Source organism: Corylus avellana, chromosome 10, assembly GCF_965113065.1.
Source record: "Corylus avellana chromosome 10, dhCorAvel1.hap1.2, whole genome shotgun sequence".
NCBI classification, from domain to species: domain Eukaryota; kingdom Viridiplantae; phylum Streptophyta; class Magnoliopsida; order Fagales; family Betulaceae; genus Corylus; species Corylus avellana.
In genome coordinates, this window is record NC_142499.1 from 2,265,116 (window position 1) to 2,277,136 (window position 12,021).

Sequence of the window (12,021 nt, forward strand, 5' to 3'; positions counted from 1 at the left end):
CCCAATCTTTTCTCTTATTTATATGAAAATGCTTATACTTTGGTTAGTACATGTGATGAATCTAATGAGATTATACGCAAATAAGTTTGATACTGTTAGAGATTGCGTTATGAAGCTTAAAAAATACTTGATACCTAAAAAGTTGTACCAAATAAAAAATTTGTATGTTTGGTAAAAAAATTTATATATATATATATTACTTTTTTCACTTTAAAAATGGCCAAAATTTACCTTTGAAAACACACAAAAAAAAAAAAAAACACTTTAAAAATAATTTTTGTTTTCTAAAAAGTTATATTTTTCAACCTAAACCAAAAATGCTCTTGGCACCGCTATGAATTTTACATAATGACAAAATATAATACAATTCAAATGCTGAGCTTAAAGATCAAGATTTCTAGTTGAAAAAGACAAAAACGACTTTGTAATAATAAAGACTGACCTTTCTTTTGGTGCAAAAATGGTAGGAAAGAAGTTTTCAAGATGTGGTAGGAAAGAAGTTTTCAAGATGTAGTTCAATCGGCTAGTATTACGCCTAATGAAGTGATAGTTACTAGTTCGAATTTTCCTTCCTCTATTTTGTGGACATGTTAAAAAAAAAAAAAAAAAAAAAAATGGTAGGAAAGAAATTGGGGAAATTTCACATTTTTTTTTATTCTACCTCTCCAATACAAAGAAAGTTTACTTCCTCAATTATCTTTTGCATACCCTCTCTCTCTTTCTCTCTCTCTCTGATATCAAATGGCGGCGCTTAGAAGACTGGTTGGGCCTAATCCTAGTTTATCACACGCGTCTCTTCTTCCTCCAACTTTTCTCATTTGCTGCAGAGGAATTGCTTCCAGACTTTTCGTTGGAGGTACCTCTCTCTCTCTCTCATGCAATTTTTGTTTTTCCTTTTCTTTTCGTTGATACTGATGATTGATCCACTATATATGCCTGACCCAGAACAAAAACAATATTCGAAACAACACCGTAACCTGTTCGACGTAATGTTTATATGAAACCTGGCATTTCATTCTTTCTTTTCAAGTCAGATAATGTTTAAACTTGATCCTCAATTCTTTTCCTAATTCCAACTGCTCTGATTACTAGTATGTATTTACTTTGTATTGGTCTGCTCTTCTTAAATATCATATACACCAATTGGGGTGCTGAAATTAAGACCGGTAATGGGGCAAAGAATTTGATTCAAATCCTGCTGTGGTGTTCAAAAATACTCTTATTAGGACTTTGTTAATTATGGATTACTTACATGAACATATGGTTAGGCAGTTCGCATGAAATTGGCCGGCTAACAAAACACACAAAATTCTGATTCAGATTTTGTCTTCATACGGGATTTCGGTGTAGAATTCGAAATTTTAATTTATTTGGAAACTGTGAGATTGTTTTTGCACTTGTGCATGCCTCTAGTTATCCAAGCCTTGGCATTATGCTTAATCCTTATCATTGTTCCTTAGCCCATTTCTTCTTCTCAGCATATCAACGTGTTATACATACTGCTTGTGCTGGTATTACTTTCAGAATAGGGAATCCTAGTTTAGACTGCTAGATGGCAGGGACGGAGGCAGACTTTTGTATGGGTAGGAGCCAAGGCCAAAAAATTTAGTGGGTAGGAGCCGGCAAAAAAAAAAAAAAAAAAAATTACCTTAAATTTTTTTTTTTAACCTTAAAATTTTGTTTTAACCAGCCACCCCCCCAGCTCCATCACTGCAAGATGGTTCGACCAGCTCGACCGTCTAGTCCTGTCTTGGTCCTGAAGCTTCTCAAAAACTCAGGAAGAGTGCTGTGGTCTTGCTTGGCTCTGGTGCCAAAAGGCCTCTCCTGTCTTCTGGTTGGATACAGTAATAAGACTGTAAGCGCAGCTGAGCTCCTTTTTCCCAAGACGGTATATGGAAGGTTACTGCCACAGGCGAAGCACCAATACTTCTCCATTAGGATTCTAGTGTGCATGCTAAGCATGACTTGCCTCAAGTAGGATTAATAAAAAGAGCACCGAAACTGTTTTATAGATTCTTCAATATGTAGAATTCCTACTTATTTCAGTTATTTGTGTGTTGGATCTCAGCACTTTGTCCCATGCTTTGTTATCATGTATCCAAGGGTTTGTATATTCTTTGATGACAAAAGGTCTTGTATAACTGTGTATTATTTCACTCATATTTGCTGAAACCTCAACTTTTAATGGATGGTATTTCAATTTTTTGTTAGGATTGTCCTCTTACACCACAGAACAAAGATTAGCAGAAACATTCTCTCAATATGGTCAAGTTGTTGAAGGTGACTCTGGGCTATTTATATGCAATGACATTGAGTACCCTCTTCAAGCCCAGTAGCAATATTCAGTCAATTTACAGCTTTAGCTTCTTTTTTCCCAGCAAAAATTGCAATGGACAGAGTCTCAGACAGATCAAAAGGATTTGGATTTGTGACCTTTGCATCAAAAGATGAAGCAGAGAAAGCCATTGCTGAGATGAATGGAAAGGTAGTGCCCCGTTTTCATTTCTACATTTCATTCTTTTAAGCTTCTAAATTCCAAACTAGTAGGTAATTGTTTGCAGGAACTGAATGGAAGAGTCATTTTTGTGGATTATGCAAAGCTCAAAATCAGTTTCGGAGGTGGAATGCCAGTAGCCAGAGGGCCTCCAGAACCGACTGCTGACAAGTGATTACTTATACGAGGATGTTATTTGTGCAGAACTTTTATCAGCTTATTCTTGCTAATAACAAATATGTTTGTGACATTTGGAGATGCATGCTACAACTGAAGCACCACTCAGCACTAGAAGCAAGAGATGATACTAACTATTTTACATCAGAATCGAACCAATCTCTAAGCAACTCACTCCAAAAACAGTTTTATATTCCCTTCCATTTCTTGTAATGTTAATTGGTTGGGAAAAAATAATTTAGAGTAGTGCTGAAGTGAGGGTTTATTGATAGCTAGTCTGTTGAAGGAGTAATGGATATTGATGGTCCTATGTTGTTTATTGTCATAGTTCTGTTTGGCTTGCCTCTTGATATCCTGTGAAAAAAGTAAACGGTATAAATTGCAAGATTGGCGAGAATTCTAGTTATTTTTTCACTAGAGGCCGTCTCCATTGTTTTTTTTTTTTTTTCTTTTCACAGGAGATTTTTAGTGATTTTTTTACTTGAGACAAGCTAAACTCAACATTGTTATTATGGCTCTTGGGAGACGATTTGAAAAGGGTGCAATTAAGTTGCCTTTGTTGCATGCAATGCGTTTAGTTAATGTGAGATGGGAGGTGGGTTCCACACCTACTTGGATAAGTGCTATGGCAGCTAATTACACCCTAATCCAGTCCAATTGAGTGTCCATTGAAGGTACGTCTCTCTCTCTTTCTCTCAGTTTCTCTCTCTTGCTCATATGCTTAGCTAGTTTCAAGCCCAAAAAAAAAAAACTATTATGCTCTTGGATTCTCCAAAAGATGGGAATCGGGTGCAATTAACTGCTTATTTTACATGTAATAAGCTAACATGAGAAGACAACTTTAGTGCTTTACACAAGCCATGTCTGGCTTACCTCAGGGTGAGACCAGATCTTATATATATGGAAGACATCACCGGCCACCATACGGTGGATCTGACAGTCATAGCAAGGCTGCCAGACGGTGGCACACTAGTGGCCAACATGCAAGCCTTTATTTATTTATTTATTTTAACTTTCTAACAAGGCAGTCTCCACACTTCAATATTGACAATATATATATATACTCAAAAATAATGCACGTGTTTAGTTTTTTTTTTTCCTATTCAATATGGAAGAAGGGGCAAATGAGTTTCTAACGAGGATCTTTACCGCTAATCCTTCAAAGAACAAATGAAAGGAAAAGAATTGGGAATACTTCAAAATACTGAGCAGAAGCGGCCCATTATAGATGAATACTCTTATACTCCTATTTGAGATTAAATTTAAAAGAAAATAATGGGCTTGAAGTATTTATTCGAGCAACCATGCCGGTCCGAATGACCCTCTAGAATGAGGTAAAAATAACATTAATGGACTGGACTCTTTTAGCCTGAGTTTAAATAAGGAAAAAATTATCTATTAATTATTTTACGAGAAATGTTATATACTACACATATTTAATTTTTAGGGGTAATTTTACTTAGTTCCCCTAAAATGTCACGTCTTTTGATTTTTTCCAATTACCCCAATTCTGTTAGAGGATGGAGTTAAACCAAACGATAGAAAGGGTAAAAAGACCTTTTATACCCCTGAAATTTTAAAAAATTTCAAATTTACCTTTATTTACAAATTAAAAATTATGGGTAATTACATTTTCTCCCATCAAACTACAAGTCTACAACACATTGTCACTTTTCTCTCATGAATTGCCAACTGTACCGCTCAATCTTATCAAACTTTCATTTTGTACTCAAAAGCCCAATTCCATTAGTGAAAGGGGTTAAAATAGACGGTCAACCCGTCATGTGCCATCTATTTTTTTTTTTTTACGGGTTGGTTTCTTCCAAGCCGGATGGGGCGGGTTTCGGGTAAAAACAATTTGGGTAAGCAAGTACCCGCCCCGGTAAGAACCATGAGAAGAAATAGACCCTAATTTTTCCTCAGTTTTCTCTTCTCTGCCGCCTCCTCCCTCACAGTCTCACGTACGTTTGCCCTTTTCATTCTTTTCCACACAAGCTCTCAGTCTCATCTGCCGCCGCCCCCCTCTAGTCCCGGAGCACTGTCAGCCACCTGCGCTGCTCCCAGGTTTCTCTCTCTCTGGTCTGGACCTCTTTCATTATCTCTCTCTCCGGGAAGTGAACTAACTCTCTCTCTCTCGGCTCTCACAGTGACCTTCGTGACCGAATGAAGCTGTGTCCCAGTCTCACCCTTCGGCGTCAGGTAAAGAAATCTCGTTTTTTGTTTTGATTAGATTGTTGGTCTGATTGTGTAAAGATCTTTATATCTTTGTACTGTGTTTTGTATTTTCTGTATGAATGTGTTTGAATGATAAGGGGAAAGGATGGAATTATTATGAATGATGGAATGCTTGAAATAATTGATGATGGATGTAGATGATGAATGAACTTTACTTGTCAAAAAAAAAAAAAAAAAAACAAAAGATGATGAATGAACTTGGACTAGATATTGGATATATCCATAGGTACTGTGAATAGCCTTGAGTTATTGAGATACTCAAGAAATCTCCAAAGTCTGTTACAACAGAAAAATAGCCACGAGTTTTCTTCTCCCTAAAACTGACAACAATCAGATTACAATTCCTGAATTAAAACCAAACCACATTACTTACTAATTTCCCTACTGATTAGCTAAAGGCCCAAAACCCAACTTAGTTTACAAGGCCCAAGTAATCAATCATTATTTATGATCATTTTGTATACTCCTGGTGCACTTTGGGGCACCTTACTCTTTTAATAAGATTGGTTATTACTTATCAAAAAAAAAAAAAAAAATTATTTAATATCTCGAGCCCAACCTTTTAAATCCATTAATAAAATGCAACCAACGTTCATGGCAACCTACTCTATTGACACTGGCTCAATGATAGCCCTTCTCTTTTGGTGGCTCCATTCACCTATCAATATTCAATGGCTTAACACTATGCCTATATATAGTAACAAAACATTTTAATCCGGCCTATAGATCGCTCCTTCTGTGACTCAATCGCAAAGTCGCAACCCTTTTGATCCTATATTCAACGAAATGTGTCCGATCTCATACTCAACGTGGTGGATGTCTCTGATGCCAATTGATACAAATATTTGGTAGAACTCACTATTGAAAATGGGCTTGGAAGGGGAGGGTGCTTAAGAACTTATATACACATGGTTAAAATTGTACATAAGCCATATAGGACATTTAAGATCGTACAAGATGATGTCTTGCATAATTTCATTATGCATGGATGACCTTCAATTAATATGCAGTCAAATACATATGAGATCAACCATGTCATGGGTGGTTTTCTTTGAACTCAATAACCTTTGTAGTATATTTCCTTTGGTCAATGTTTATTTTTCAATTTTTTTGAGCAAAAGAGTGCATCCATTATAACTATGATCAATAGGTTGCATTTGATTTAGAATTGTATATCACCGGTTTTTCTTTGGTTTTCATTGTGAAAGTCGCTAGGATTAGATTCTAGAGTTGCATTGTAATGCTTTTGTAACGATCAAGGGAAAGCCATGTTTACACTATCACTCCAAAAGAACTAGTTAATTGTTAGCATCCATGAGTGTCTTTATAAATTACACACTCTATGTGAGCTACTCATCTTCTTAATGTGAGATTGGGGTGTTGCAGCTTTAAAGTTAAATAAATAAAAAAGATACAAAAATTGCTTGACCGGTGTTAAAGGAACCTGAAACTGTATGGAAGTACATGAACAATCAGACCTAGAAATATAAGGTTCTCTAATGTGTTAAATATGGTGCTGTTAAAATTGAGTCGGGCAATCCTTAAAGCACAAGTACAAAATTTCTTCATACTTAAAAGTACATAAAATGATTGCCTTTTGTGGGAGCTTCAGGCACTAAAAATGGCGTTTTCCCATTTCCATTGAAGTATATATGATTAAGAGAAAAATAAATGTAGTTAGCAACCTGTCAGAGGATCATTGATTAGTGATGCTCTATTGTTATGGTCTGTGCTATCACACAAGTTTCATTTAAAATAATTATTGGTTTTTCCTTATGTTTGATTTTTTGGGTGTGGTTAGCAAAACCGTGTGCTTCAATTTCATCATTGCTACCATGGTTGGGTATATTTTCTAACATGCTGGTAGATATATTTTGTAAAACACAAGACATTGCATATAATTTTATATTTAAATTCTATATGATTTGATGATTGCTTTCCTGTTTGTTGATATATATATATATATATATATATATATATATATATATATATATATATATATATTAAAAGTTAAATAGATAATTTTAGGATCTGGACCTACGATCTTTGTGCAATTGCACAACAATCTCTAATCTTTTAAGCTAAGTGGCCAGATAAATAATTTTTTTATTTTTTAGACTTGACTTTGTTGTATATCATCAATCTTTCACTTGAAAATAGCTATACATTGCATTTCAAAGACGTGCAGTTTACATTTATCAAGTGATTTCTCATCAGTCTCTTCTTCTGAAACATACTGACCACCTGGCTATTCAGTCAACTTGACAAAGCTATGTCAATAAATTAACAATTGAAGCCTCTTTTTTTTTATGGTATCATGGTAGGGGTGGCTGGAAGAAAGTTCCTTTTTGGTTCTTTCAGCTTAATGACTTGCCTAATGTATGTAGTTGACAAAGTTAATATATCCTTAGAGTAATGTTTGACATCTTGTTTAAGTTTCTTAGTTAGGCATTATATATCTTTATTCGGTACTTAGTTCCTTTATGATTATGCAGTTGCTCATTCTATTGAAGTCAGGTTGTGGGAGACATTCTACTTTTCATGCAAACCTCCTGACTAAGGTGAGATAATTAGTTCTTTACTTTTATTTCTTCTTAGCATATGAAAATGAGCTTTAGCTCAAATTGTACTTCCTCCCTTTGTAGCAATGTGGAGTGCAAGGTCGTGAGTTCAAGTCCCATTGGGTGCGTGTGTAACTTATCAATCTAAAAAAAAAATTCTTCTTAGCATATGATTGGACACTGAGTGCTTTTCTTCATTTTTTCTCTGCAGGAAATTCGCGGAACTAAAGGTTAGTGACCATTTCACTGTTCCATTCTATTTGATATTTATTTTTAAGCATCACATACAATTAATACAATGATCTTGCAAGAGATTAGTTTGTTGATTTTTTGTTTTTAGTTCCTTAATTCTCGACTCCTAGTTGTTGTTATTATTGTGTCTGCATTGATCTACTAAACAGGTTCATCTTAAGACTTATGAGTTTCCTGTATTAATTGTTATATTTTGGTTTAAGGCAGTAGTAATTGTTATCTATGTGATATTCTTCCTCATAGATCAACATTTTGTCATCCTTCAAAAATAGGAAACATTTTTTTTTTGGCATTGTGCTATAACAGATTGTAAAAGAGTGGAAATCAGCCACATTAAAATTACCTTCTGGGAGGTATTTGATATCTGAAAGCTGCTCAGTAACTGAAATAGTGAGTAACTTATATAAAAAAACAAAAAAAAAAAACAGTTGAATTAGTGAACCAGAAAGTTTTGGGTGAAGCCAGGTTAAAATGTTGGACCAAGCTTTACCTTTCTTCTTATTCTTCTTCCATTCCTTTGTTCTTTTGAGGTCGCAAGAAATTAAGACACTAAGTTCTTCTGGAGCCCCATAAATCATGAACCCAGCAATAATAATCCATAATACAAGTCATCCATATCGTCTTCATTACAAAATTAATTTCGTTCGCTACCTCTTTTTGAGCTCCCTTCTTCTTCCCTGTCCTTTTTTCAGGGCTGCTGGTGGAGACAAAAATTAATGTGGCATAGATGGTGTAATTTCTCATTGTTTCTTTTGTTGGTTTGCTTAATTAAATGTTTTAACCAGAGGTTGTTTTGCTGTTGCTTGGAGTTTGATGCTATTTAAAAGGCTGATTAATTGATAGAGGTCCAAAGCATTTACTGCTTTTGGATTTTTTTTTTTTTTTTTTCCCAAAAAACTGCTTTAGAACACAAGATTTTTTTTGGGGTCTACAACAAGCACTCAGATACTGCTTCCTCAATTATCATATCACCTCCCCTCTTTTTGATGTTAATTCTTGTCAGGAATCTCTGGTCTATTTAGAGGGTTGTCTACTATAGGTTGTACTTCGCATTTATCATCTCAACTCAAAGAAATATATGGGCCAAACACCAGAATTCCTTTCTTCACTAGACCCATTTCATCAAAAGCTTCAGAGCAACCAGGACAAACTGGATCAAAGAAGCAACCGGGACAATCTGGATCAGAGGTTTGAGTCTGAACTGAAATTTTTGAACTTAACAGATGTCTACATTTTGCTGATGGACCACGCAACCACTCACAAATAGCTTTTGTTTTTGCACTTTAAGTCACCATGATCTGTTTCCTTTATCCAATTTATGAGTGTCATTATGAACAGTAATAAAAGAAATGGCGTTTACTACCTTTCCTGGTTTACTAATCATTTACTCCCTAATGGGACCCATAATAGGAATTGGGTTTTGAAAAGTAGGGGATATAACAACCGTCATGTTATCATATGATAAACATAGAGCCAATTCATCCTATTGCTTCAGCTCTAGGATGCCATATTGTTCCCAAGAATGAACTTGATATGGCCAGTTCAAATAAGATTTCAGTATTGAAAAAATATTCTTTCTTCAAGAATTCAGAAAGTCTAATTTGACAAATGTGAAGTTAAATGTTAGGACAATCTGAATAGGCCTGACTTAGGGAAGTAATCTAATGCTTTCTGTGTAGGAAAGCTGTACTTTTACCATGTTCTTTTGATATATATGTTCCTATGCAAGTTCATTATCTTGATTGGGCCTCTACATCCCTTGACAGACTAGAAAAGACATATCAACCGTTGAGGATCCCTTTGATGCACCTACATATAATATCCCAGAGAAGCCTGTCACATTTGTAGAGGGGGCTTCCTATACTGCTGTCATTCTTGCAGGGCTTGGAATTGCAGGTGCTGCTGGATATGCTGTTTTCAAAGAGCTTATCTTTCAACCGAAAGAGTAAAGAGTTGACATTTTTTACTTAAAATTAGGCTATTTAGTCAATTAGAGATTGAAGTCTTTCATTATTCATTTTCACCACGATTTGAAAACATGTTCTGTTATAGGTACAAGGTCTTTAACAAAGCTCTGAAGAGGATTCAAGATGACGGTCAGGTTAGTAAAATTAGAATTTCTCTCAGCCTCAGCTAAAATAATCATATTTCTTTGCACTGGATCCATGCTTTATAGGGTTCACAAGAAATGTACACACTAAACTTTTTTGTTGTGTGGTATTGAAAAGGGAATGATTGTAGGCAGTGTTCTATTAGACTATAACACCATTAGTTTAAGAGTTCACTCGTGCATTGAACAGTAGCCTCAAAGCATGAGGCTTAGAACATGGAGGTTTTTTTTTTTTTTGGGGGGGGGGGGGGGGGGGGGGGCAGTATTACTCGTAAAAGGTCTGATAGTCTAAGCCTCTTTTTTTTAAATATAAAAATGACCAAGAAGAAAAGAATTTTTAATAATAATAAAAAGTTCAAAAAATAAGTTTAGAGATTTGAACAGCTTATATTTTCATATACCAGGTTAGGGTGAGGATTGGATCCCCCATTACAGGTTATGGTCAGGAAAGCAGAAATCGTGCTGCACGCCAACGTATTCCTAACAAGATATGGACTGATGAAGATGGTGTAGAGCATGTAGAGGTAAGTAATTTCATGCCAGCATGATAACTTGAGTTTGTTATCTATAAGCAACTTCCACTAAGCATATGCATTACAGTTTTATTCTTATCAATTATTTGAAATAATCTCCATTTAAGATATGCAACACAATTTCCATCGAGCATGTTAAATAAGGAAAGGAGAATGACTTTCATGAACTTTGCATTTTGAATAGTTTTAGTGTAATATTCTCTATTCTGGAATTTATTAAGATTCTAGATGTTGTTATTATGTGTTTAGGAAAATTTGAATTGTGGATAAACAGTTGTTCATCTCTACTTATGTCTGACCAATTTAATGTAGATTAATTTCTATATCCGCGGACCCCATGGAGCTGGGAAAGTTTACTCTGAGATGTTCAAAGACCCAGTTGACAAGCAGTTGAAGTATACATATTTGATTGTTGAGATCAAATCACCAACTCCTTCACAATTGATTCTAGAGTCTTATATGCCGGCTTATAACGTGGACACCAAGTAGTCAGATTCTGACGAGGTTTCTTTATGTACCAAATAACGTGGCGAAGGTTACCAATCTAGTGATGTTAATAGTTATCCTTCTCATTCTTAATTTTATTTTTATATTTTTTTTAACTCTTTGGAGAGTGCTGAGTTTGAATTTTGAAGTCCAATTTTTTATTTACTAGCAAGAGGAATTGTGATGAGAATGTTTCATACTTTTGTTGCATATGTATCAAGTTGGGTAAGCTGATTGTTTCAGGCTTATCCACATATGACACTGACCTCAGGCAGACCAGGGTTGTATGAAGGAAAAGCATGAATGAAAGTGAAATAATTTTTTTTTTTTTTTTGGAATTTATATTGCTTTTACTTTTTGCTAGTTGTGACTTGTGAGATTTGACTTCAGTTGATTTTTATTTTTTTTTGGGTGCAAGTGTATTTGAGTCCAATCATGCCAATTCTTGGCCAAAATTTCTGTTACCAAGTTTGTTGGTTGATTTTTACCAATGATTTTACTGCATCTTGTTTAGGATGTTTCTTATAGCAACTTACTCCAAGTGTGCTTCTTTAGTCTTTTGATTCTTTTCTATGATGTTTTGTTTTTGAGTTGCTTGATATATTGAAGATCAATGAAATGAAAACTATGGACAAATTATTTACACTAATCATTTCTCTTATTTATATGAAAATGCTTATACTTTGGTCAGTAAACATAATTTACCTCCATAATTTTTTTTTTTTTTTAGCAACGAGGACTTTCTGTTTATAAATTTCGTCTTTTTTGACGGTAGGCAAGGATGCAGTTGGGCGTTTAAGCACCAAATATGCCAAAAACGTCCAATATAATTGCCTGTGAATTTCGTAGAAGTTTATCAGGGGCATTCATGCCATTTGGCAAAGCTTAAAGCAGTTTTTTAATATTTTTATTTTTCTTTAATTTTATTTTTAAAAAATTATTTTTTTATTGCCCAAAACAAGCTACCGCATGGTGCAGTAGTGACTACCGCACTTAAGCCGGATCCTAAACAGAGTTTACTTTTGCAATTTGCATACCTTCTTTCCTCTCTCTCTCTCTCTCTCTCTCTGATATCGAATGGCAGCACTTCGAAGACCATTACACTTTTGGCCAAAGAATGGATAAAAAGGATTTTTTGTCAACTACAAATCGGAAGAACATCTTTATGAGTAG

At 34.9% G+C, this 12,021-nt stretch overlaps 2 protein-coding genes across 2 annotated transcripts; both read left to right on the forward strand.

Moving 5' to 3' along the window:
- Positions 1-688: 688 nt before the first annotated feature.
- On the forward strand, positions 689-3,088 carry LOC132161735 (small RNA-binding protein 11, chloroplastic). Its single transcript, XM_059571918.2, has 4 exons — positions 689-856; positions 2,212-2,280; positions 2,379-2,485; positions 2,562-3,088. The coding sequence occupies exons 1-4, from the start codon at positions 742-744 to the stop codon at positions 2,667-2,669; spliced, it is 399 nt and encodes a 132-aa protein (XP_059427901.1). The 5' UTR covers positions 689-741; the 3' UTR covers positions 2,670-3,088.
- A 1,494-nt stretch (positions 3,089-4,582) lies between these two features.
- LOC132191905 (putative mitochondrial import inner membrane translocase subunit TIM21) lies at positions 4,583-11,178 on the forward strand. Its single transcript, XM_059607034.2, has 9 exons — positions 4,583-4,735; positions 4,819-4,870; positions 7,402-7,467; positions 7,679-7,697; positions 8,723-8,907; positions 9,486-9,664; positions 9,772-9,820; positions 10,234-10,353; positions 10,675-11,178. Exons 2-9 carry the CDS (start codon positions 4,835-4,837, stop codon positions 10,849-10,851), a joined length of 831 nt encoding a protein of 276 aa, XP_059463017.2. The 5' UTR covers positions 4,583-4,735; positions 4,819-4,834; the 3' UTR covers positions 10,852-11,178.
- Positions 11,179-12,021: the final 843 nt, after the last annotated feature.

What these genes read in the sequence shown, in the direction of transcription:
- LOC132191905 (XM_059607034.2), top strand. Translation starts at nt 4,835, where the DNA reads ATGAAGCTGTGTCCCAGTCTCACCCTTCGGCGTCAG. An exon ending in CGGGACAATCTGGATCAGAG is followed by an intron (nt 8,908 to 9,485) that starts GTTTGAGTCTGA and finishes ATCCCTTGACAG; the next exon opens with ACTAGAAAAGACATATCAAC. An exon ending in CTTATCTTTCAACCGAAAGA is followed by an intron (nt 9,665 to 9,771) that starts GTAAAGAGTTGA and finishes GTTCTGTTATAG; the next exon opens with GTACAAGGTCTTTAACAAAG.
- LOC132161735 (XM_059571918.2), top strand. Translation starts at nt 742, where the DNA reads ATGGCGGCGCTTAGAAGACTGGTTGGGCCTAATCCTAGTTTATCACAC. An exon ending in TTCCAGACTTTTCGTTGGAG is followed by an intron (nt 857 to 2,211) that starts GTACCTCTCTCT and finishes ATTTTTTGTTAG; the next exon opens with GATTGTCCTCTTACACCACA. An exon ending in ATATGGTCAAGTTGTTGAAG is followed by an intron (nt 2,281 to 2,378) that starts GTGACTCTGGGC and finishes CTTTTTTCCCAG; the next exon opens with CAAAAATTGCAATGGACAGA.